General features: G+C 43.7%; 1 protein-coding gene across 5 annotated transcripts in view; it reads left to right on the top strand.

Annotated features, from left to right (window-relative positions):
- Positions 1-8,077: 8,077 nt before the first annotated feature.
- USP13 (ubiquitin specific peptidase 13) overlaps positions 8,078-24,831 on the top strand; it is a 133,834-nt gene continuing 117,080 nt past the window's right edge. For 2 of the 5 annotated variants that reach the window (XM_044944435.2, XM_006054288.4), the window contains exon 1: positions 8,078-8,394. In XM_044944435.2, the coding sequence (XP_044800370.1) occupies positions 8,227-8,394 (168 nt within the window). In that variant the 5' untranslated portion in view covers positions 8,078-8,226. Of the gene's footprint in view, positions 8,395-9,481; positions 9,530-14,099; positions 14,260-17,141; positions 17,166-24,831 lie in introns of those variants that run through there. The other 3 variants (XM_044944430.2, XM_044944437.2, XM_045166035.1) reach the window with 3 other exon arrangements.

Genomic DNA, 24,831 nt, shown 5'->3' with positions numbered 1-24,831 from the left:
ACTGACACCCACAGAGCTCCTTGATTGGAGTGGAGGCTGGGTCCCTTAGGAAAGATGCTATAGTATTCTCAAATATGGACATTCTGAATCTACCTCTTGGGCTTCCCTGTAGCAGCTTCCCTAGTAGCAGTGCCCTGTGAGATGGGAGATATCCAGACTCCTTAAAGACCATTGGAAATTGGCTCTGATTGAAACTATAACTTCTGAAATGCCGCTCCCATCTGCCAGAGTGAGGGCTTATAGGGAGCAGAATATGGACTTCTGACTTAGTTCAACTCGAGGTACCCCAAGCGGGATTCCAAGCTCATTCTGTGGCTGAAACTCCAGTTCCTGAGAGCATTAGTGGAACACATGACATTAGCAAATTGTAGAATCTCCACACTGGCTCCCTGAACTGTGGAGTAAGAATTACCATTGGAGGAAGTTTAGCAGCAAGGGATTCGGTTGCTAGCTGCTCAAAATTCAATAAAGAGGCAAATTGGTGGAAAGCTAAGTTTGCTCTATTTTGGATGCTGGCACCCCTAGGGTTGGGAGTGGATGGGAAGGTGAAGGTTGACTCCCCCACTGACAATCAGGGGGCTAGAACTTTTATAGACTAAGGGAGGGGGCTACATGTAGAAACAGCACAGTCATCTCTGACAGTCATTTTAAATTGATCACGTGGTGGTCTAATCAGCGTCATCTTGACCTTTTTAAGTACAGCTAATCTTCTGTTCCAGGGTTGTTCTTTTCTCATTTCCTTGAGGCCAATTCTCAGAACTGCAGTAGCTTAAATCATGGCTTCCCTGATAACTCAGTTGGTAAAGAATCTGCCTGCAATGCAGGAGACCCTGGTTCAATTCCTGGATTGGGAAGATCCCCTGGAGAAGGGATAGGCTGCCGACTCCAGTATTGTTGGGCTTGCCTGGTGGCTCAGCTGGTAAAGAATCTGCCTGCAATGTGGGAGACCTGGGTTAGATCTCTGGGTGGTGAAGATCCCCTGGAGAAGGGAAAGGCTGCCCACTCCAGTATTCTGGCCTGGAGAATTCCATGGACTGTATAGAGTTGGACATGATTGAATGACTTTCACTTTTCAAATCATAGCTTACAGTTTGGTCATCAAGTAGTTAACTTCTTCCACCTGGTGGGGGTTTCAGTCTGTATAGCAGAGCTCACAGCCTAGGGTTCAGAATATTCTCTATGGTACTTGTGGAGGAACTGGAGGTCCTTGACTTTGCTTAGTGACTACATTTTTATTATTTGGTTTCCTTTGACGGTATTCCTTTGTTTCTACATTTTCTCACTTCTCTGATGAAACTTATTCTTTGGCTAAAGTTTTTCCACAGACAAAAGGCAGGAGGAGGACTTGGTGGGGGGCGGGGGCGGGGAGCAAGGACTATAGTGTCTTGCTCTGTTTCAGAAGGACCAAGAAGATGCCACTGGTGTTTCCGTTCCCTAAAAAAATTATAAATGTGAATTAAAGCTACACTTTGAGTGGAGCTGCAGAAATTTATGCCAATATCAAAGATCAGGAAGACATAGACTTGGTGATTTCTGTCACCCTCCCCATCATTTCCTATCATTTTTCTAGAATGAAGACTGATAGTGGACTGTGGTAAAGTGAACAAGGTGGTGATTTCAATTTGGTTGAGGTTCCACGGATGATCTCCGTATGAAACAAATGAATACGTCTCATGGCATTCAGTTTGCAGCTACTGATGTGGTTGAAAGCATTTTCTCCATTCAGATAAACAGGTTTGCCATCACTTGAAGGATAAGTAGCACAGCATAACTCTCTTGCTTAGGGTTGTGACAATTCTGGTTCTGAATCATAACACATGGCCAGGGGTGGGCAAATGTTTTCTGTAAAGGGCCAGATGGTAAATACTTTTGGCATCAGTCCATGTGGTTTTGGTTGCATCCACTCCACTTTCCTGTTAGAATGCCAAAGTGGCCACAGACAATATGTAAGTGGACGAGTATGGCTGGTTTCCAGTAGAACTTTATTTAGAAAAGCAAACTGCAGGCTGGCTCTGGCCCATGTGCCGCAGTTTGCCAACTCCTGATCTTGACCATCAGCATCTATAGGACATCGTGCTGGTCCTACAGTCATGACAGTGTAGACGGGGCCCAGAGAGAAAGTGCCCTGTGACAGAGGGCGAGAGAGATCCTGAGAAATGCAGGGATTTGCCATGCCACTGAAATCCAGAGGGAGGTTTAATAATAAAGAAAGGTGAAGTTCAAGTTCTTTGTCTCAAGCTCCCTACCACTAAGAATATGGCACTATGTTTGCTACATTTCTTTGATTTGGGGGCCAATTTGTACCATGTTTAGGTAACTTCCTTTGTCCCTTATTACGAAATCTGAAGAGCAGCCTGTGGCTCTATGGTTAACTTTTTTTTTTTTTTTTTTTGCCATTATCGCATGTTATGTAGGAAATCTTAGTTCCCTGACCAGGGATTGGACCTGTGCCCCTGCAGTGAAAGTGCAGAGTCTTAACCACTGGACCACTAGGGAAAGTCCTGGTTTATATATATATTTATATATATATATATTTTTTTAAAACTCTGTTCACACCAGGTTTGTCTACACCTGAGTGGAGGCTACATCTTTCAGTGTGTGCCTGGAAATGGTGGTGGGCATGAGTAGGGATGGTGTCAGATTGGCCAGAAAGGCACCTTGCCTATCTCTGTGAGTAACTTATGAGTCAGTCTCCTGGAAGGACTGTGGTATTACACATCATGAAACCCCGAAAGATGAATAGAGATCTCAGATTTCCTCTTAAGCAGAATAACAGTTTACCTTATCTTGATGTTAAGAGCTTGTCAAGGAGCTTGCTCATTCCAAACTGAACCTCCATTCTATTTAGGCAGATTGTCTATAAACTTAATGCCAGAAACTTGCTGAGTTTTATATGGAAGGTAAAGGGGACAAGAAAGTAAGAAAGAAGGCAGGTGGAAGAGAAAACTGACATAATCAATGGTAATGTAAAAAGTTAACCTCTTATTTAATGTAAAAAAAACCCCTCTTATTTACAAAAGGAAATGGAGACTTAATTGAAAACATTTAAATAACATGGAAGAGGACAAAGAAAAAAGAAACAAAAATAATTTTTTCTGCCAGAGATAAACACCACTAACAGACAGCTTATTCTAACCTAATATTTTTTATGCTATGACTATGTATATATGTGTATGTACATATTTAGACATAATGATAGTGTATATGCTCATTGACAGTCTCTTCTTGTTTGCATTATAGGGATCATTTTTCCATATCAATGAATATTCTTAAACCATATGAATTTTGATTGTTATATAGAATTGCTTCAAGCAGAAAATGCCTTACATTTCTTAACCAGTGACCTATTGTTCTATATTAATAACCAGCACTTCTCGCAGGGGCTCTCTACAGGACAGAAAATTTTATGGATGTCTCCACAACAAGCTGTTACCATATATGGCTTTAACAGATCACTGCACATAATTAGAGGACATGTGAGGTCAAGAGCTTTTCCATTAATTGACATAATTAAGACATCTTTTTCTCTGTAGATTTACCCAATTCCCCTTTTTGGCATTAGTCACAGTAACTAATATTCATGTCATGTTTTAATGTAACCTCTGTCAGTTCTGGGAACATTTATGCAGCAATGAATTTTACCTAAAAGGAACAAAGCTGACTGCAAAACATATCTATTACAATGTCACAGATGTGAGTCATACATTTGGTAGGTACTTATTGAGTGTCTAAAATAAGCAGACAACTCCATTCTGGGTGGGCAATATTCCGTAAACACTGAGCTTCCACAATGTGCAAGGATGCTAAGAGATATAACTTCTTTTAAAAGATTTTTCTCTTGGGGACTGTCATTTTTAAAAGATTGATCCCTGAGGGTTGGAGCATTCAGAAAAGGTTTCATGGAAAAAGTCTTGAAAGGATTGAAAAGATAGAAATGAGAGGAGAGAGCTTTCAACCAAGGCTAGGAGACAAGTACATTTATCCTTGGGGGACAGTAAATTGTGTTCACCAGAAGTGTAGGAGTGGGAGTAAAGTCTGAAAAGAAGGAGTGCTAGTTGGGAGAGGTCCCTGAATGCTAGGCCAGGGGAGTCTGGGCTCCACCGAACATCATGGGAGGAGGCCTGTGAGCTGTAGAGTGACTTGATGGTCTAACCTCCTTAATGTGACAAAGCCAGTTCATCTTTAGTCCTCTGAAATCTCTTTGGTAAGACTTCAAATTTATGTTGGAAGTTAAAATTGTGTACCCATAACCACTTTATTCCTGCTCTTTGATCAAGATCCACATGTGGAAACTGACCCAATAGTGAAACAGTCTAGTTATAAATTCACATGTAGAATTTGCAAAATTGGGTTTAAAAATTTCAGTAACAGAACTAGAATTTTTCCTACAATGGCACAATTAAGACATTATCTCAGCTTTTTTGCCTTGATAAATTTTTATAAAACAAATGTAGCATCGTTGTAGACATTTTAACAATAGAAACAAAATGTTATAACCAAATCCTAAACGTAACTATTTAAATTTTACATGTCTTTCCAGTTTTGTCAAAAATGTATAATTATTTTTAATTGAAATCTTACAATAATATTGTATAATTATTGTAAATAGATTAAGCTAACATACTACAAATGTATTAAAACAGTCATTTTTACAAAAATCATTTTTAAGATTTATATAAATATTTTTGAATAGATATACCCAATTTAATCATTTGTCCATAGTTAGATGGTGTCATTTTCCCTTGTTTTGATTAAAACTTTCCATCCAGTGTGCCATTGACATTTTGATATACAGAGATGGCATTCAGGTTTGATAAGATCTCTTTGATCCTTGGGAGTACATGGGTGGGGCTTGGGGTCACTGGGACCCCCAGACTAGTAGCCCCAGGCTTCATGAATTGAAGTAATTGACCAATTACTTTAGTGGGCTGTACAAATATTATCATTTTCAAAGTGTTTCATTGCACAAAAAAATTTGGGATATATTTTTATAGTGGTGCAGTAATTGTCCTCAACCTATATTAATATTACAGGTTATTGAACTTAGATTGTTTTCACAATTGAGTTTTAATTACTTTTTAGAGCAATACTTCCACATGATAAAAATCGTTAATGGTACAGAAAGGTAAAGAGTAGTAGTAAGTGCCTCTTTAAACCTAGGCATTGTGGTTCTCTCCACAGAGCCCAGTTGTTATGAATTTCTTTTGTATTCTTCCAGAGGCTGCCAAAGGCCAAACAAGCACCTATCTACAATGTTGCATAAATTTACTAATAGAATATTGATATCTAAATCTATAGCTATCTAGGGGCAACATTTAAAATATTTAGCACAGTTACCGACTCTTAGAAGGAAGGCCCACGGTATATAGGATGTGCAGTAGGCATTCCGGCACATTCTTAGCCTTGAACGCATGGTCTTGCTTTTACACATTAATTCTCACTTGGCTCTTTTAATCTAGTAATATGATTTGGAGATTATTCCACATCAGCACATACAGGGTGCTTTATTCTTTCAGCGGTACTGTGTTTTAACCACTTCCTATAGATGGATTTCTAGGCTCTTCTTAAGTTTTTTGTTACTATAGCAATGCTCCAACAAATATCCTTATATAGTGTAAACTTATCTGTAGCATAAATGTCTAGATGAAGAATTGCTGGGGAAAATTGTATAAGCATATAAAATCATACTTAGTATTAAATTTCCCTTCAAAGAGATTGAACGTTTTCAGTCTATCGACAAAGTATATGAGGGCCTATTTCCCAAACCTGGGCCAACTCAGCATATTTGTATTAATGTGAAGGGTGAAAAATGGTGTCTTGATTTAATTTGCATTCAACTTAAAAATATTTAAAATATTTTGAAGGTTCCTGAATCAAGTTTTTCTCTATAATTAGACAAGCAAGCTTCATCCTTGAACCTGAAACAGGCACAGACACTACAGAAAGTGATAAGTGGGTGAGGACAATAAAAAGCAAAAACTCCTTGAGAGTATCCTCCCAAGCAGGAGGGTAGCAATAGTGTTTACTTTTTTGCTTTTGTCTCCTCTTCTCCATTTCCATTAGATTGAGTTAGAAAGTTGTGAGTTACATAGATGTGTTGTGCGTTAGAGCCTTGCTTGAGGTATGGAAATTTAGAAGTGCAGAAAGAGTTCATCCGTCTATTCCAGGTAACGCTGTCAAATTCCAGGTGCCATCATTTCTCCGTAGCAGAGCCAGCACATCTGCAGAATCAGAGAGACTGACAGAAATAAAGGAAGAAAAAAGAAAAGGGATTTAAGTACCATTTGACCTGGGAAAGGCTTATAGAAATCAGCATGTTTCTTTTTTTTTTTTTTTAATTGAAGTATGGTTGATTTACTATGTTGTGCCGATTTCTGTCGTATAGCAAAGTGACTCAGTTATACACATACATACATTCATTTTTTAAAAAAGATATTCTTTTCCATTATGGTTTATCACAGGAGATTGGCTATAGTTCCCTGTGCTATACATTAGGACCTTGTTGTTCATCCATTCTAAATGCAATAGTTTGCATCTACCAACCCCAAATTCCCGGTCTTTTCTCTCTCTCCCTCTGCCCTTGGCAAGCACAAGTCTGTTCTCTATATCTGTAAGTCTGTTTCTATTTTGTAGATAGGTTCATTTGTGCCATATGTTAGATTCCACACATAAGTGATATTATATGGTATTTGTCTTTCTCTTTCTGACTTACTTCACTTAGTTTGATAATCTGTAGTTGTATCTAAGTTGCTGCAAATGGCATTATTTTGTTCTTTTTCATGGCTGAGTAGTATTTCAATGTATATATGCACCACATCTTCTTTATCCATTCATCTGTTGACAGACGCTTGGGTTGTTTCCATGTTTTGGCTATTGTGAATAGTGCTGCTATGAACATAGGGGTGCATGCACCTTTTTGAATTACAGTTTCATCTGAGTATCTACCGAAGGGTGGGATTGCTGGATCATATGATAATTTCTATTTTTAGTTTTCTGAGGAACCTCCATACTGTTTTCTACAGTGGCTGTGCCAACTTATATTCCCACCAACAGTGTAGGAGAGGTCCCTTTTCTCCACACCCTCTCCAGCATTCGTGTTTGTAGACTTTTTAATGATGGTCATTCTGACCCTCTGTGAAGTGGTACCTCATTGTAGTTTTGATTTGCATAAAAATCAGTGTATTCAGTCACTTTTTCTGTTTCATTAACTGGTAGGTGTCACTGGTATCCTGCCCCTTAGATGTAGTCAGGGAAGCTCAGTGGAATTGAACTCATGTTCTGAGTTTCTTTTTGTTTTTTAAAGAAAATAAGTGTATGCTGTGACACATGCTCTGTTTTTGCAGATTATTATATCACTTCCCACCCCAACCTATTCCCATTTATTATTTAAGGAACTGGACATGCAAAGGCAGGGAAGAAGTATGTATGCAGTAAGATCCCAAATCAGTCAACTGAAATGGTTCATGCAGAGAAGACTTTGCAAAGATAGTGAAAAATATACCCTCCCTCAAATAATCTTGATACTCTCCCCCATTAGGAAGAAAAGTCAGTATTACTGGAAAAATATACATTTATCCTTACTTAATCTTACTCTATTCTCTTTCAAAGAGCTTTAGATCTTAAAAACGTGAGGAACAAGTCTTAGATTAACATCGAAGTGCCAAAACCAAATTTAGATTTGGGCCCCACTTTAGGTTCTAGAGTCCCACCCCTATCCAATCAGGGTACGTTCCCGCTGTTATCCTGATTGTTTAAAAACTAGCGGTTTAAAAAATCTCAAATCCTGCCCTTTGTTGGCTGCTTCGGAGTTGCCCCTTTGCAGACTAGCGATTTATGATAGAAAACACGGCGGTGGTGCTCCATCGCAGCCGGCTCCGGAGCCTGCGCCCCCAGGACTCGCCCTCCGCCCGGGCCGCCAAGCCCGGCCAGGGCCCCAGGCCCCTCTCCAGTGCCCCCTCCCCGCGCGCTGCGGCGGGTGCTCCCGAGCGCCCCGCCTGACGCTGCAGCTGGGCCGGCGATTCGCCATTGGATTAAAAATAGCAGCGTCCCCTTCACCAGCCAGCCCGCCTGCCAGCCCAGGCCCGGGGTGCCCGCTCCCGCCCCGCGGCCGGCTTTCCCCGCCCGTCCCGGCTCGGCTCCAGTCGCCCGCTCAGCCCGCCGCCGTCGCCGCCGCCGCCGAGGTGGGCAGACCCAGCGCTCTGCTCGGCTCGAGTGCGCGCCGCGGCCATGCAGCGCCGGGGCGCCCTGTTCGGCATGCCGGGCGGTAGCGGCAGCAGGAAGATGGCTGCAGGAGACATCGGTGAGCTGCTAGTGCCCCACATGCCCACGATCCGCGTGCCCAGGTCCGGGGACAGGGTCTACAAGAACGAGTGCGCCTTCTCCTACGACTCCCCGGTAAGTGAGACTCGGCGGCAGGACGGCGCCTCGGGGGAGGTTGCGGTGCCCGCGGCCTTAGGCGGCCGCGAGTCGCCGAACTCGGCCGCACGTGAAGCGCGGGGAGAGGGGGGGAGAAGATGCGCGGTGGCAGCCGGGGACCGGCTCCTCCGGGCGCCGGAGATGGCTCAGGGGCACAGCAGTTCTGCAAACACTTAAGGAGTGCCTACTGGGTGCCCGGCGGCGCTGGATTCCCCAGGGCTGCTGCAGCCGAAGCCCGGGACGGCCGGGGTCATTTGCTCCGCCAGCCTTCTTAGGCTGCCAGGACCCCAATTCCTAGCAGCGGTTCCAAAGCTCCGCCACCGTTTGAAAGATAGATCGAGTCGAAGAGTTCCCTAATCTTAACTGTGCATTGCAGATGGTTTGCGCCCTCTTTGGGGCGAGCACGGAGGGCGGGTGGGCGGATGAGGTTGATTCACTCCGGATGCACGCAGCCCTTCTCTTTCTGGGACCGTTTCTTTGCCCAGGGATTCCCACTCCTGGACAGTTCTGCTTTCCTCTCTGAGCTTTTCTCTCTCCACTTTAAATTACTCCCTACTCCTTTCCGTCAGAACATCGGAAGAAACCGTCGGGTGCTTCCACTGGGGCAGCAGAAATAGAGGGTCTGTTGGATTGTTACGGTTTCCTGAATCCTTTCTCTTTCCCTCCTAAACGAGTCACTTTGACTGAAATGCACCAGTATAAATTATTAAAAGTTCAATCGCTAGTCGTGACCTCAGAGACTGGCGGGGAAAGGCGAGACGCACCACCGCCTCCCACCCGGCGCTGTTGGTGTGTTTTTCACCAGGTTGTATGTGTATGTGTGAGAAGGAAAAAGGAGGGTGAATTGTCCTTTTCGGGAGTCAAAATGGGCTTCAAAGTGACTCAGCTGTCTGGCGTTTATCATGTCTTTTTGAGGACCAGGTTATTTTTATCCATCCACTTTAGAGCTCATGTGTCACTCGGCAGATCTCAATGCAAAAGGGAGGTTTCTGGATTGGAGGCACCGAGGCAGGTTTCACAACAATAGTCTAACACAGTTTGTTCATATTATGTTTTGTTGGATGAAAAGAAAGCCAGATAAATGGCACATGTTCCAAAGTATCCTTATTATCTTGTGAGTTGCTTTCAGCTGATTTCCAAGGCTTTTTGTTTTGTACACAGTGGAGTTGCAGAATTTGTATCCTTTCTGTGATATTTTTCTTTTATGCTAATAATAGATCATTTGGGAGATAAAAGTCTCATTTATTTGCTCATTACTTTTTCTTTTAAAAAGGTGTGTAGTGTGAAGTGAAATGGTTATATTTATTACTTAGCGGCTTGTGATCACGACTTAATGTGTCTTTCAGCAGTGTCATTGTATCCACAAAGTATCTGAAAACGTCATGTTCAGATTTTGTGTCTAGTGTTGAGCAGGTTTCCACTAATAGCTTCTAAAGGTGGAGAGGGATGACCCTGATTAACTTAAGCAATCGAGGATTGTGAATGCCATGGGGAAAAGAGCCCAAGTCTTTTAGGATAATACAACATATAAAGTGGGTAAAAGTGCTTTCTCTTCGTTTAAACTGAGTTACTCTTCAGATTCTTCTTACAAACTTTGTTATTGAAAGTCTTTACTGTGTTTTATAGTGTATGGTAGGAGTGAAGAAAAAAAGCTGATTATTTTACTCACTTTCACAAATTGTTATTGGAAGCTTAGTGTGTGCCAAACACTATTCTAGAAGTATCTTGTCCAGTGTAAACTGATTTCATTCATGCCACAGTAGTTCCTTGGGGAAGACCGGGCTTATTTACAAGGCTGATGAATCAGTGTATTTCTTTATCTATGTTTCAAGGGAGGAAGAGAAAGAAGATTTTATAACAAGTTATATTAAAGTACAGTGCATGATAATTTGAGATCTTTCCCTATGGTACTTATTTAGCACTTCATCATGAATCTCATAAGGGTTCTAGAGCACCTACTATGTGCCAGCTGTTACATTCATGGCTATAAGAACCATACAGAGAAAAATTCATTGGTGCCAAATAGCAGAGACTAATCCACCAGTGCAGTAGGACTGTGGTAGAGAAACAACCAAAATCATCTGAGTGGAAACAGTAGCCATCCTTGCATTGGATACTTTTGAAAATGGTCATAAACAAGGATGGTTAGAAATAAATAGAACAACATTCTAGGCCACGTAAATTATTTGTGTAAACACAAAGTGTGAATATTTTCTTTTTATTTGCTAGTAATGTATTTGGAAGAAAAAGACTGATTTGATAAGCAGTGAGGTCAGAACCAAGCAGAATAGAAGATGGGGGCCTTGAATGCCAAGAACAGGATCTTGAATTTCATGTGGTCAGTTATGGAAAGCTCCTGTGAGTAATATGATTTAAAGGGGTGTTAGAGGAAGACTGAATTAATAATTTTTATTTTGCGTCTCCCATGTCTAAGGTGTGCTGTGACCACTTTTGCTATTCTTCTCCTTCGTGGGTGTGAAGTGGGACAGCGTGACAACTCATTTCAGTGTCTGTCTCCTTCCTTTCTTTCCACCTGCTAGGGATTTGCACAGAGCAGATGCCCAGTAACAGTTATTTTGGAATGAGTGAGAATTTGTCTTTTCATCTACCAATTTGGTCCACTGTCTCACCATGACCAGGAAGGTTCATCTCTCCAGGACTTGGTTCATCTTGCAGGACCTGTAATGGGACCTTCCTGGAAAGGGGGGCTTTGTGTTCCCAGCTGCTGGCCCAGCATCTGGTATATGTACCAGGAACTCAATGAATGTCTAGGAAACATACAAATTATCTGTGGTTATGGGTTATGAAAATGGTAAGGATACACCACATGGGAAACACTGGGAAAGGAATCTTGTAGGATTCTCATGTAGAAAGTGGGACTTTGTTGTGGGGGACAGATGTGAAAGAAAGAGCTGGACTGGCAGGGTTTGAATTCCAGCTCTGTTAGCCATCTTTGTAACTTCTGTGTGTCCCAGTTTCTCCAGTCTGCAAAATGAAGACGATAATAGATCCTACCTCATGGGGCTTGTGGATTAAATAAATATGTGTGCCTGGCCAATTAGTAATTGCTATAGGAAGAAATGGGGCTTCCCTGGTGGTTCAGATGGTAAAGAATCTGACTGCAATGCAGGGGATCTGGGTTTAATCCCTGGGTCAGGAAGATCCCCTGGCGAAGGGAATGGCAACCCACTTCAATATTCTTGCCTGGAGAATTCCATGGACAGAGGAGCCTGGTGGGCTACATACAGTCTGCTGCTGCTAAGTCGCTTCAGTCGTGTCCGACTCTGTGCGACCCCATAGACGGCAGCCCACCAGGCTCCCCCGTCCCTGGGATTCTCCAGGCAAGAACACTGGAGTGGGTTGCCATTCCCTTCTCCAATGCATGAAAGTGAAAAGTGAAAGTGAAGACGCTCAGTCGTATCCAACCCTCAGCGACCCCATGGACTGCAGCCTTCCTACATCCATGGGATTTTCCAGGCAAGAGTACCAGAGTCGGGTGCCATTCATACAGTCGATAGGGTTGCAAAGAATCAGACATGACTAAAAGCTACTAACACTTTCAGTTTCATAGGAAGAAAAGAAAGAGATAAGAAGTTGTAAGCCCAAGTGTTTGGTTGTCAAGGGTTTTGTAGAAAGTTTGACATAGTTAAGTGGGGGAAATTGGTTCATACTTCTGCTCACAACCTTCATGAACTGCCATGCAAAATCTACTCCCTCCTCCTTAGTTATTGAGCCCCACCTTCATCTGAATATACCTTGTCCCATCTCTCCCCCCTTTCTGTGTTGCCAGCGCTGAGGAGTCCAGACTCTGGGTCTTCAACCTGTGGAGACTTTTTTTCCTTTTCCGGGACCACCTTCCTCTCTTGGTAATCTTTCAAAGCTCTTTCTCAGCCCTTTCCTTCTGCTTTAGACTTCATCCTTTCCTCTGAAGCCTACATTACTTAGGGTCTGTGTTGTACAACACGGCAGTTAGAGTCTGTCTTATATGGTTTGCCATCATTTTGTTTCTTTTTACCCACTTAACTGGTAGTTTTAAAGCATCTGCTGCTGCTTCTGCGAAGTCACTTCAGTCGTGTCCGACTCTGTGCAACCCCATAGACGGCAGCCCACCAGGCTCCCCCGTCCCTGGGATTCTCCAGGCAAGAACACTGGAGTGGATTGCCATTTCCTTCTCCAATGCATGAAAGTGAAAAGTGAAAGTGAAGTCTCTCAGTCCTGTCCGACTTTTAGCGACCCCATGGACTGTAGCCCACCAGGCTCCTCTGTCCATGGGATTTTCCAGGCAAGAGTACTGGAGTGGGGTGCCATTGCCTTCTCCGTTTAAAGCATCTACCAGGTACAAAGCCTTGTACCGAGCACTAGGTAGGAGAGGAGCAGGGCCACAGGGCTGGCTGCTAATTATGCTCTCGCCCCACCTGTGTGAGTGTGGGGAGCTGGGCTTATGTCCTGTCTCAGCTGGGGTCAACTGAAGACTGAGACAAGGTCTTTGGCCCAGGCCTTTTATTTTGGAAAGGTATCCCAGGGAACAGAAGAGGAAGAACGTCCAAAGGAATAGGGACAAAGGGAAGGAAGGAACGCCAAACGAAGGTGAATTACTGGGCCAGTGCTCCCCACCAGGACTCTGGCAAACTATCAGTGCCCCTCAGCACTGCCCCGGGACCCGGAAGAAGAAAGTGTTTATCCACTGGCTCCAGAGGCTGGTCGGTCAAGGGTGCCCCAGGGCTGAAACACTTGGACTCTTCCAGGCTTGTGTTTGTGCCTGGGAGGCTAAGTGGGCTCCCTGCAGGCTTGCTGAGACAAGCAGCCTCTGAGAATCGAGAGATCCCAGTGCAGCAATGAGGTTGTCAGGCCACTTGCTACGGTGAGCAAGGGCACACACCCAAAAAATGGCTGTGAGACCAGCATAAGCCATGTCCCCCTCACCTCTTCTTCCCTTCCAATGTCAGCACTATTTTGTAAAAAGGAGCTCTTCCCCCATTCTCCAAAGCTCTGAGATCTCTTAGTGATGCTGAGAGTGATGTTGGTTCTCTGCCTTCCTTGGGAGTCTTTGCAAATCTCTGGGAGCCTCAGTTTGGTAGTTTCTGGTGTAGATATCCATCAGGAAAGGCTTTGAGATCATCTCTTTGTAGGCAAATTTCATATTAGGGGCTCAGTAAATTCTTCTGTGATTTACAGTAAGAAATGTGTATTTGATTTTTGTTCCTATTCTTGGCACAGAGCTCCTAAAACTCTTGGAATTTCCGAAATGATAAGAGCCATGAAGGTGTCTTTCATTATTCTTAACAATCTCCTTTCAGCCACACCTGAGTTTATATTAGAGGCTTTTGGAAAGCCCCTGGTTGCCAGGGAAACCAACCTAGTGATTAGAAGGTTGGAACTTTCAGCCCCTCCTCATCTCCTGGGTTGTTGTTCAGTCACTCAGGTATGTCCAACTTTTTGCGACCCTGTGGACCGTAGCCTGCCAGGCTCCTCTGTCCGTGGGATTTTCCAGGCAGGAATACTGGAGTGGGTTGCCGTTTCCATCTCCAGGGGATCTTCCCCACCCAGGGATTGAACCTGTGTCTCCTGCACCGGCAGGTGGATTCTTTATATTAAGCCACCTGGGAAGCTCTTACCTCCTGGGAGGGGAGAGGAATTGGAGATTGACGTAATCAATAGTGGCCAGTGGTTTAGTCATTCTCACCTGTCTGATGAAGTCAGCAGCAACAAAAATCCCTGAACTCTGGGGTTGGAGGGTGCTGAGGGTCACAGAACTCCACACTCTTTTCCCCCTGCCCTGCCCATCACTTCTTCTGGTTGCTCATTGATATTCTTTAACATCCTTTGTAATACGCTGATAATCCTGTAAGTAAATTGTTTTCCTGAGTTCTGTGGGCCGCTCTAGCAAATTAATTGAAGCTTCGAAGGGCTTCCTGGGATACTGTTTATAGTCGGTTCTTCAGAAGCTCAGGTGATAACCCAGCCTTCCCACTGGTGTTTAAGGTAGGGGGGCCGGGGGAAGCAGTCTTGTGGGGCTGAGTCTTTAATGTGCGGACTGTGATGGTAACACCAGGTAAATAGTGTCAGTGCGTGTTAGTCACTCAGTCGTGTCTGACTCTCTGCGACCCCATGGACTGCAGCCCGCCAGGCTCCTTAATTGAGTTAAATTGTGGGGCACTTGGTGCCTATGGAGAGATGGAGAATTGCTTCCTGTGGGAGAAACACCCTCTCTCCATGCCCCCCACACACATTTGGTGGCCAGAAGGGAAGTATTCTGTAAGTAGAGGAGAAACTATACTTCTGTCTTTCCTTCCTTCTCCCAATATGTGGGTTTGCCTGGTACTACCTCAGACATTGCTAATAATAATAATGACAGCTTAATATTTGTACAGAGCAGTGGTTCTCAACGTGTGCTTCCTGGACGGGCAGCAGCAGCAAGTCCTGGGAACCTGTAGACATGTCAATTCTTGGGTCCCTTCGCAGACCACTGAAACAGACACTTGGGATTGGGGGTCTAGCAAGCCTGATTTGAATAGGCTTTCCAGGTGATTCTGAGGCATGCCAAAGTTTGAGAGTCAGCGACCGGGCGTTTACTAGGTGCCTGGGAGCATTCTAGGCATGTGTTTATTCATATGTTAACTCATGCAATCCTCAAAACAACCTTATGTTGTGTGTTGTTATCATTTTGCAGATGAGGAAACTGAAGCACAAAAGTCACACAAAATATTAAGTGGTAGACCTGCGTTTTGAATCCAGGTTATCTGGCTCTAGAATCTCTTTTTATTCTTTCTTTGTACCACTTTAACCATGTTAATTATACAATTCAGTGCGGTAAGCACATTCACATTGCCATGCAACCATTATCACCATCCATTTCCAGAACTTCTTTATCATCCCAAACTGAGACTCCGTACCCATGAAGCAATAACTTTCCATCCCCCACTACCTCCAGCCTCTGGTAAACACTGTTATATTTTCTGTCTCTCTGAATTTGCACATTCTAGATACCACATGTAACTGGGATCACAGAGTATTTGTCCTTTTGTGTCTGATTTATTTCACTTTGTATGTTTTAAAGGTTCATCCATGTTGCAATATGTGTCAGAATTTCCTTCCTTAGAGGGAATGATATTCAGTATTTCTTACAGACCACATTTTGTGTATCCATTCATCTGTGGATGGACATCTAGGTGGTTTCTACCTTTTGAGGATCATGAATAAAGCTGCTGTGATCAGTGACATACAAGTATCTGAATCGCTGTAGAAACAGTGTTTTTTACTCTCGTGCTGTGTATGCTGCCTTCTGGGCATTACGACTTGCCATTATGGGGCTTGCTTGTTTCCCAGGGGGAAGAATAATTTAGGACCTATGTGGAAAGATCCTCCTTCTAATGGATAAACAGATAAAAGATAGTAAAGCAAAATTTAGAAATTTACACATTTTTTTTTCCTCTTTGAAGGTGTAAATTTTAAATATAATTGGTTTCATATATCGAAAGTTCCCTTCTGGGCTTTCCTGGTGACTCAGTGGTAAAGAATCTGCCTTCTGATGTAGGATACACAGGATTGGTCCCTGGTCGAGGAACATCCCACATGCTGCGGAACAGCTAAGCCCGTGTGCCACAACTGTTCAGCCAGTGCTCTAGAGCCTGTGCTCCGCAACAAGAGAAGCCACTGGAGGGAGAAATCCACACGCTGCAACTAGAGAGTAGCCCTCACTTGCTGCAACTAGAGAAAAGCCTGCACGAAGACCCTGCACAGCCAAAAATATATAAAATTATTTAAACAAACAAAAAAGTTCCCTTCCAAAAGCAACTGACTAAAAAGTTGTTTTACAGTAAGAATTCTCAAGCTTTTTGGACCCTTTATTCTTAAACATTTTTGAGGACTTCAAAGAGCTTTTGTGTGGTTTCTATCTATTGATATTTACTATGTTAGAAATTAAGACAGAAAAACTTAAAACAACTTCCATTCTATTAGCTGTTAGAGTGATGATATAATCAGATGACATATAGACTCTGAGAAATGCTCGTGAGAGAATGTGAGTGAAAAAAGACAAGTAAGTTCATTATGAAAATAGTTTTGACCTCCCAGGTCCCTTGAAGGGTCTTGGGGCATCACAGGGTCTCCAGGCCATACTTTGAAAACCAAAGTTCTAGAGTTTAGGCAGGAAAAGTACAGCTGGTTACCCCAGTGACTTATCCTGCCTGCTCTGTGGTTTTTGTAGATTCACTTTTTCATATTTGTGTTGATCAAATAACTTGTTACTCTTAGCTCAACCATGTCGTCATAGTCTACAGATTCATTCTTTTTAAAGCAAATTAAAACTTACAGAATTTGACTCTTTGAACACTGCAACTATTAATATTTGGACCTGGAGATTGTTGGTTCTTTCAGAGAAGAGAATTCTTCATTCTGTTGCCTGTAAGTTTTATTGTAGGGTCCTCTGGCTGGGCTATTTCTTTGGGGAACCTTGTGTTGCTGTATCCTGATTTTTTTCCCTTTGACCACTGGTTAGGAGACTTTTGTTATCGCTTGTCTAGAAACTGAAGATCTATCTGCCAGGACTCAAGGAGCTGAGCAGAAGAGGATGAGGGTGGTCTCAGCATCTGGATATTGAATACCAGCTATTTCATATACTGTCTCCTGGATCTCAACCCTATCCTTGTTTTGATCCCCATCCTTGACGGCAGGATTCTGATTTTGGTTCTGCCAGAGAGATTTGGAAGGTGAAAGAGAAGAAGCTACTGTTGCTATTGCACATGGCAGATGTGAGTGTGTCCTTCTGGGACTCATGGGGACATCAGTCATGGGGGCAGCTGGGATCATTGGTGCAGTTTCTTGTGATGCTTGTGTGTTCTGATTTCCTGAACTAGAGTGGTGGTTTCTCTGACCTTGGCTCTTACAACTCTTCCTGTGATTTTGTCCCTCTATTTCCCTGTGTTAAATCCCTTCCTGCCTGAAATACTTAGAATAGTTTGCATTTTCTGACCAATTCTGGACTGATACACGTACATGACACATACATTTCTAAGTCTCTGTGTATTGTGGCACCCCTATTTTTAGCTGGACCCATTGTCCCACAGACCTGCATTCTGTTTTTACCTGCTTTAGAGAATAAATCGGTAGTTTGCTAGTGTGGGAGGACACAACTGAATGACTGCAACAACAGTGTGGGGAGGGACTTCTTGGAATGGAGAAGGAATCTTGGGCCCTGAGTGTTACCTACACAGATTTTCAACTTTTCCTATTCATTTTAACTCCTTTTCACCCCAATTTCAGAGTAAACTGGAGTTGTTCAGTCACTAAGTTGTGTCCAGCTCTTTATGACCCCATGGACCGTAGCACACCAAGCTCCTCTGTCCTCCATGATCTCCTGGAGTTTGCTCTAATTCATGTCCATTGAGTTGGTGATGTCTTCTAACCATCTCATCCTCGGTCATCCCCTTTTCCTGCCTTCAATCTTTCCCAGCATTAGGGTCTTTTTCAGTGAGTCAACTCTTCGCATCAGGTGGCCAAAGTATTAAAGCATTAGCATCAGTCCTTTCAGTGAATATTCAGGGTTGATTTCCTTTAGGATTGACTGGTTTGATCTCCTTGCTATTCAAAGGACTCTCAAGAGTCTTCACCAGCACCACCGTTTGAAAAGCATCAATTCTTCAGCTCTCAGCCTTCTGTATGGTCCAACTCTCATATCCATGCACGACTACTGGAAAAACCATAGCTTTAACTATATGGAACCTTTGTTAGCAAAGTAATGTTTTTGCTTTTTAATATGTGTCTAGGTTTCTGAGGAGCAAGTATCTTTTAATTTCATGGCTGCAGTCACCATCTGCTGTGATTTTGGAGCCCAAGAAAATAAAATCTGTCACTGTTTCTACTTTTTCACCTTCTATTTACCATGAAATGATGGGACCTGGTGTCGTGATCTTAGTTTTTTGAATATTGCGTTTCAAGCCAGCTTTTTTACTCTCCTCTTTCACCCTCATCAAGAGACTCTTTAGTTCCTTTTCACTTTCTGCTAGTAGAGTGGTTGCCGGGAGCCAGCATATTGCATATTGAGTGCATATTGCATATTGCATATTGAGTGCAGCACTTTCCACACCATCATCTTTCAGGATCTGGAATAGCTCAACTGGAATTCTATCACTGCCGGGAGCAGGAGCTCCGCCCATGGCAAAGGTCATGAGGAAGGAGGCTCGGCACATGCAAAGGCGGGATCAAGCCTCAGGAGTCCCCCTGGAAATTCTTGAGCATCTACCCCCAAACCAGAGTCTGCCTACTTTCTGCTTTGTGCTCTCACCTACACCTCTGACTTTACGGGGGCTGTCCCCTACTACCTCTCTCTGAAAAAAGAGTTAGCTTACAGCTCCAGTTAATAATTCCTGGGTGTGACAGTGTTTAACCTACAAACTCCTTTGGAAATCCTCTAGCCTGCCTGAATAGGTTTTTCCGGCCACATGTGATTGTTTAGAGCCTCCCAACTGTGAGAGGCAGGAGATGTTCTAAAGTGTCTAAACACAGATTCCTTTGAGTAGTTAAAAGATTGATTAGAAATTGTATTGGTGAAGGGTTTTTCACTTATTGGGCCAATGTTTGCTGCTAAGTCTCCATACTCCTTACCTACTGTGTCCTTGGCAGTGTATTGATTGATATAATGGGTGTATAGAAATATAAGTAGTAGCCTCAATGTTTGTAACCTTGGACCCTTGAGTTAATTCTTTTCTTGATTGAGCCCACCTCACCTTTGCCCTATGGGAATGCAGCTTTGTCCAGTGCTTTTTTGGAGGCTGGTGCCTGACTTTGGAATAATCACCTTTAGAGAAAAATAAGTTTCTTAAAATGTTAACAGGCCTCCTGGGCAGAAGATGATGTAGATCACCTGAACTTTTGCATATGATAAGTTTGAAAGCTTGGCTTTGATTAGGACCAGGAACTGCTGTCCTTGCATGACTCCACCCCTTCCCCCATTATCCTCTATGCACAACTTAAGGTATAAAAACTACTTTGGAAAATAAAGTGCGAGCCTTGTTCACCGAAACTTGGTCTCCCCATGTTGCGCTCTCTCTCAAATTCTGGCTGAGTCTCCATCTGGAGTGCGGAACCCGCCATGCTTGCTAATGATGCCTGGGCTTCTAAGATCCGACTGGGGAGGCCTCAGTGTCTCCTCTCCTTCGGGAGAACGGAAGGATGCCTGCGGCCTACGTAAGTGGTGCAAACTTCTTGTCTTGAAGTTTTATTGGTCTCCCGCGAAAACCAAGCTACTCAGCCTCTTTTCTCCACTGAATTTTCCTACTGAGCGATCCTCATTCTATTACTCTTTACATCTCTAATTAATATCTAATTGAAGCTATTGTATCCTGATCCTCGCCGACGCCGTCCCCGCTTCGAATACCCTGGATCAGCCGGGGCTGGACCCCGGCAAGTGGTATCATCTGCATATCTGAGGTTCTTGGTATTTCTCCTGGCAATCTTGATTCCAGCTTGTGATTCATCCAGTCCAGCATTTTGTGTGATGTACTCTGCATTTAAGTTAAATAGGGTGACAGTGTACAGCCTTGTCATACTCCTTTTCCAATTTTGAGCCAGTTAGTTGTTCCGTGTCCGGTCCTAGTTATCTCGAGTCTTTTGGAAATTCTGGGGTGTAAATCAGATTGGATCTTGTCTTCCCTCTTGTAAGCCTAGGGTTCGGCTTTGTCAGCTCATCTTGGTCTTTAGTGCTTATCCACCTGCAGTCCAGTTTCCAGATTTTGTGGTTTATGTTTTAGAACATCACTTAAATGTTCTTTATTTGGGTTTCAGAAAGGAGTGAAATTGACATATGTGTGTGATCAGCCGTTTGTACCCTAGAATCCTACTTTTCTCATCTAATAATCAAGAAGTCACTTGCCATCCGGTTCTGTCAGTGGTTAATTACCTTTAAAGTTGTATCAGTTTTAGAGCTTTGAAATGTAAGAGATGATGCTGATCCTGCAGGAAACCTTTTGGGAAAGTTTGTGTTCTCAGCTCATGTTGAACCTGGTTACCTGTGCAACTCTGAATTCTCATTTCACTCTCCTGCTTTCTTCTTCCTGTGGATGGATCTCCGTTCAAGTGCTGCGGTTCATTTAGTGCCCCAGGCTGGTGGATGTACCTGGTCATTCACTCTGCTCCCTCTCCCTCTCTGTCTTTTTAAACAGTTGTGTAAAACACTCACAACATAAAATTTACCGTCTTATTTTAAGTGTATACTTCAGTGGTATAAAGTAGATTCCCACTGTTGTGCAACCATTACCACTACCCATCTCTGGAATGCTTTTCATCTTACAGAACTGAAACTCTGTCTCAATTAAACAGTAATTCCGCGTTCCTCCTTCTTCCCAGCCCCCGGCAAACACCATCCTATTTCCTGTCTCTATGAGTTTGACTGTTCTAGGTATCTTACATGACACTCCACTCCAGTACTCTTGCCTGGAAAATCCCATGGATGGAGGAGCCCGCTAGGCTGCAGTCCCTGGGGTTGCTAGGAGTCGGACACGACTGAGCGACTTCCCTTTCACTTTCCACTTTCATGCATTGGAGAAGGAAATGGCAACCTACTCCAGTGTTCTTGCCTGGAGAATCCCAGGGACGGAGGAGCCTGGTGGGCTGCCGTCTATGGAGTCGCACAGAGTCGGACACGACTTACGTGACTTAGCAGCAGCAGCAGGTATCTTACCTAAGTGGAATTTATCCTTTTGTGACTGGCTTATTTCACTTACCTTGTTTTCAAGGTTCATGCATGTTGTAGCATGTGTCAAGATTTCCTTCCCTTTTAAAGCTGAATAATATTCCACTGTATGTATATAGACTAATTCAGTTCAGTCACTCAGTTGTGTTCGACTTTTTGTGACCCCATGAACCGCAGCACGCCAGGCCTCCCTGTCCATCACCAACTCCCAGAGTTCACCCAAAATCATGTCCATTGAGTCGGTGATGCCATCCAGCCATCTCATCCTCTGTCGTCCCCTTCTCTTCCTGCCCTCAATCTTTCCCAGCATCAGGGTCTTTTCAAATGAGTCAGCTCTTCGCATCAGGTGGCCAAAGTATTGGAGTTTCAGCTTCAACATCAGTCCTTCCAATGAACACCCAGAACTGATCTCCTTTAGGATGGACTGGTTGGATCTCCTTGCAGTCCAAGGGACTCTCCAGAGTCTTCTCCAACACCATAGTTCAAAAGCATCAGTTCTTCAGCGCTCAGCTTTCTTTATAGTCCAACTCTCACATCCATACATGACTACTGGAAAAACCATAGTTTTGACTAGACGGACCTTTGTTGACAAAGTAATGTCTGTGCTTTTTAATATGCTGTCTAAGTTGGTCGTAACTTTCCTTCCAAGGAGTAAGCATCTTTTAATTTCATGTATATAGACTACATTTTGTTTATCCATTCAACTGTCAACGGACACTTGGGTGGCTTCCTCCTTTTGGCTATTTGGATAATGTTGCTGTGAATATAGTGTATTCCTTTCTCTTTTATGTCACTTCCCATTAGTGATGGGGTTCCATCTTGGCCTCCTCTCTTCTACACTGCCAAGGCTCAGGTTCTCGTTACCTCTTGCCTAGACTCCTGCAGAAACCTCTTAACTAACTTCCTTACGCCCCTTCCATCTGTCACATTGCATTCCCAGTTGTTTCTCTAAAACATGGGTCTTGTCACATCATTTCCCTGCCTAGGAATTTTCAATAGCACTAATCTAAAAATAGGAAACAAGTCAGTTTATCACGTTGATCTAACTTTCCTTGCTAGTGTTGTCTCTTAGCACCTGCCTATTGACTGCATTCCCTTTGGCCTTAAGGACTTTTTCTTCAGATGGTCCAGCTTTCATTCCTCTGCACGTTGGCCTGTACTCTTCCCTTAGCTTGGAATGCCTTCTCCCAACCTCTCACCCCCTGCACCCACTGATCCCTAAAACCCAGCTCAGGAATTTTCCTGAGGTGTTCTCCACACCCCTACCCCCAAGCTGGGCTAGAGATTTATTGTCCATCTCTATCATGGTTGAGGTACTGATTGTTGAAGATACAGAGTAACTGAGATTTTAGAGAATTAAAGGGAAAAGAGTAGAGGACTGAGGGAATTGACTGGTGGTCCAGTGGTTAGAACTTGGTGTTTTCACTGCCTGGGTTCAATCCCTGGTCAGTGAACTAAGATCCTGTAAGCCAAGCGACACAGCCAAAACAAAAAACAGTAGAGGGCAGAAAGCTGTGCTGTTTTGTGAACCTGTGCTAGTAAATCTGTATCTTTTCTGTTTTTATATTTTTTAAAAATCATAAGCATACATTTTAGAATAAAACATGTTCTTAAAAATAACCAATGCTGTATTTTTATTTTATCATATTGTCTGGAAAGTTATAAGCTGGAAAAGTGAGGGAAAGGTGTCGCAGCTACTTGCTGAGTGTTTTGTGTATTGTGATTCTAGATGCCCCAGGGTCTTGGTAAAAGTAGCCACACATGGTGATCTTGGGGAGATGACACGAGAGCTGGTCTCTGTGAACATCACCCAGGCCTCTGTGCTGCTGCTCCTGTTCAGTGTTACGGGTGATCAGCCCAGGACGACCCTTGTCCCCATGTGCAGAGGAGATGTGAACAAGAGCACCTATTTTTGGAGCTGGAACAGCAGGACAAGGCAGTAATGACAAGAATTTGATGAATCTGAACATGTTTCCAAACTAGAGATGTTGCTTAAGGTACAAAAGAATATGTGCTTCCTGTGGTAAGATTAAAAATAAGATTTTGTTTTGTGTCAGTTAGCAAGGACTCATACTTATTTAGAGCCTCCAGTACTGCTCTCAGTGCTATAGTGGAGGTGTGAGTATTAGGAGAGAAACAGAGGACCACAGGAAAAGAGGGTATGATCGGGATCTTTCTATCATAGTGGAGTGTCTATAATGAGTCAAATACCATATGAGGTACTTCTATACACACCACCTCATTTAATTACAATAGTAACTGGCTTATAAATGACAGTTACTGTTGTCCCGTTCTACAAAAGAGGAAGCTGAGAGTCAGGGAGGTTCTGTAGACTTGTATGTGACAGAGATGGGATGTCAGTCCTGATGCGTCTTGAGGTTAGACCCTGAAGCACTGTTAGGATATTCAAGTTGTGAACAGTGTGGCCCTGAATGGAGATCTCAGGCACAGGAGGAGTAGGTAAAGACTGGAAGAGTTATTAGCCTGGACAGTCAGGTGGGACCTGAAAAGGGGGCATTTTGGAGCAGGGGAGACAAGGCGTGGAAGTGGAACCAAGCTCAGATGTGTATGTGAGAGGCTTCACTGGCTAATGGGAGAGAGGATTATTGGGGAGACTGGAAGGCAAGGCTGACATCTCTGTGGAAGATTGTCTTGATAAGATTAGACTAGACTAGCAGGCCAGTTAAGAGCAAGGGAAGAGCATGAGGCTGTGTGACTGTGAGAAGACTTTGAATAGTAATTCCCAGGAGTTTCTTATAATATCAGAGGGGGTTGCCTCCATGAGGGTGTTGGCAGTGGGAATAGAGATACTGGGGTGGTAGAACTAACTTGGTAGAGATTTCAATGGAGGCTGTGGTTCAACTTGGTGACAGAATATGCAGTGGGAGAAGGCATGGGAGGAGTTAAAGATGACTTCACGGCTGGTACCCTGGAAGATGGACTGAATCAAGGACATAGATGAGGGAGGTGAGGCAGTCAGATGCAGTGGGCAAGTACTGCGTGCCCTTGGGGAAAGCTGCAGACTGGCATGGCGCTCAGAGGTCAGTGTTCAGACTGCAGGGTCTGGCAGCCCCTAGTTTAGAGACTCAGGATTTGTGAGTAGCCCTTCCTTTCTAAGAGCCCCAGGGTCCCACTTCTTTGCTCCTGGGGTCTTTGCCCCCAGGGTTATTGAGGGGGCAGCAACTAGCACAGGCCTCTTGGCTTCCTGCTGATTGGCTTAAGTTCCAGAAAAACTCAGACAGGAGCCTGGGGCAGCATTTCCAGCCTGGGGTTTTGGAAGCAGCCTCAGTCCATGTGGGCTGTCTCTCCAGACCCCCAGCCAACAGAGTGTGAACACTAATAGATCAGTTTAGTAGCTGAAGTTGTCGTTTAGTCGCTCAGTCGTGTTTGATTTCTTTGTGACCCCATGAACTGCAACACACCAGGCTTGCCTGTCCTTCACTGTCTCTTAGAGTTTGCTCAAACTTGCGTCCATTGGGTCGATGATGCCATCCAACCATCTCATCCACTGTCACCCCTTCTCTTCTTGCCCTAAGTCTTTCCCAGCATCAGGGTCTTTTCCAATGAGTCGGCTCTTTACATTAGATGGCCAAAATATTACAGCTTCAGCATCAGTCCTTCCAATGAATATTCAGGACTGATTTCCTTGAGGATTGACTGGTTTGATCTCCTTGCAGTCCAAGGAAGTTAATATGGAGGCTGCCAAACCCTGCAGTTGCTTTACTAGC

Source organism: Bubalus bubalis, chromosome 1 (genome assembly GCF_019923935.1).
Source record: "Bubalus bubalis isolate 160015118507 breed Murrah chromosome 1, NDDB_SH_1, whole genome shotgun sequence".
NCBI classification, from domain to species: Eukaryota; Metazoa; Chordata; class Mammalia; order Artiodactyla; family Bovidae; genus Bubalus; species Bubalus bubalis.
This window is presented reverse-complemented; position numbering and strand designations above follow the sequence as displayed.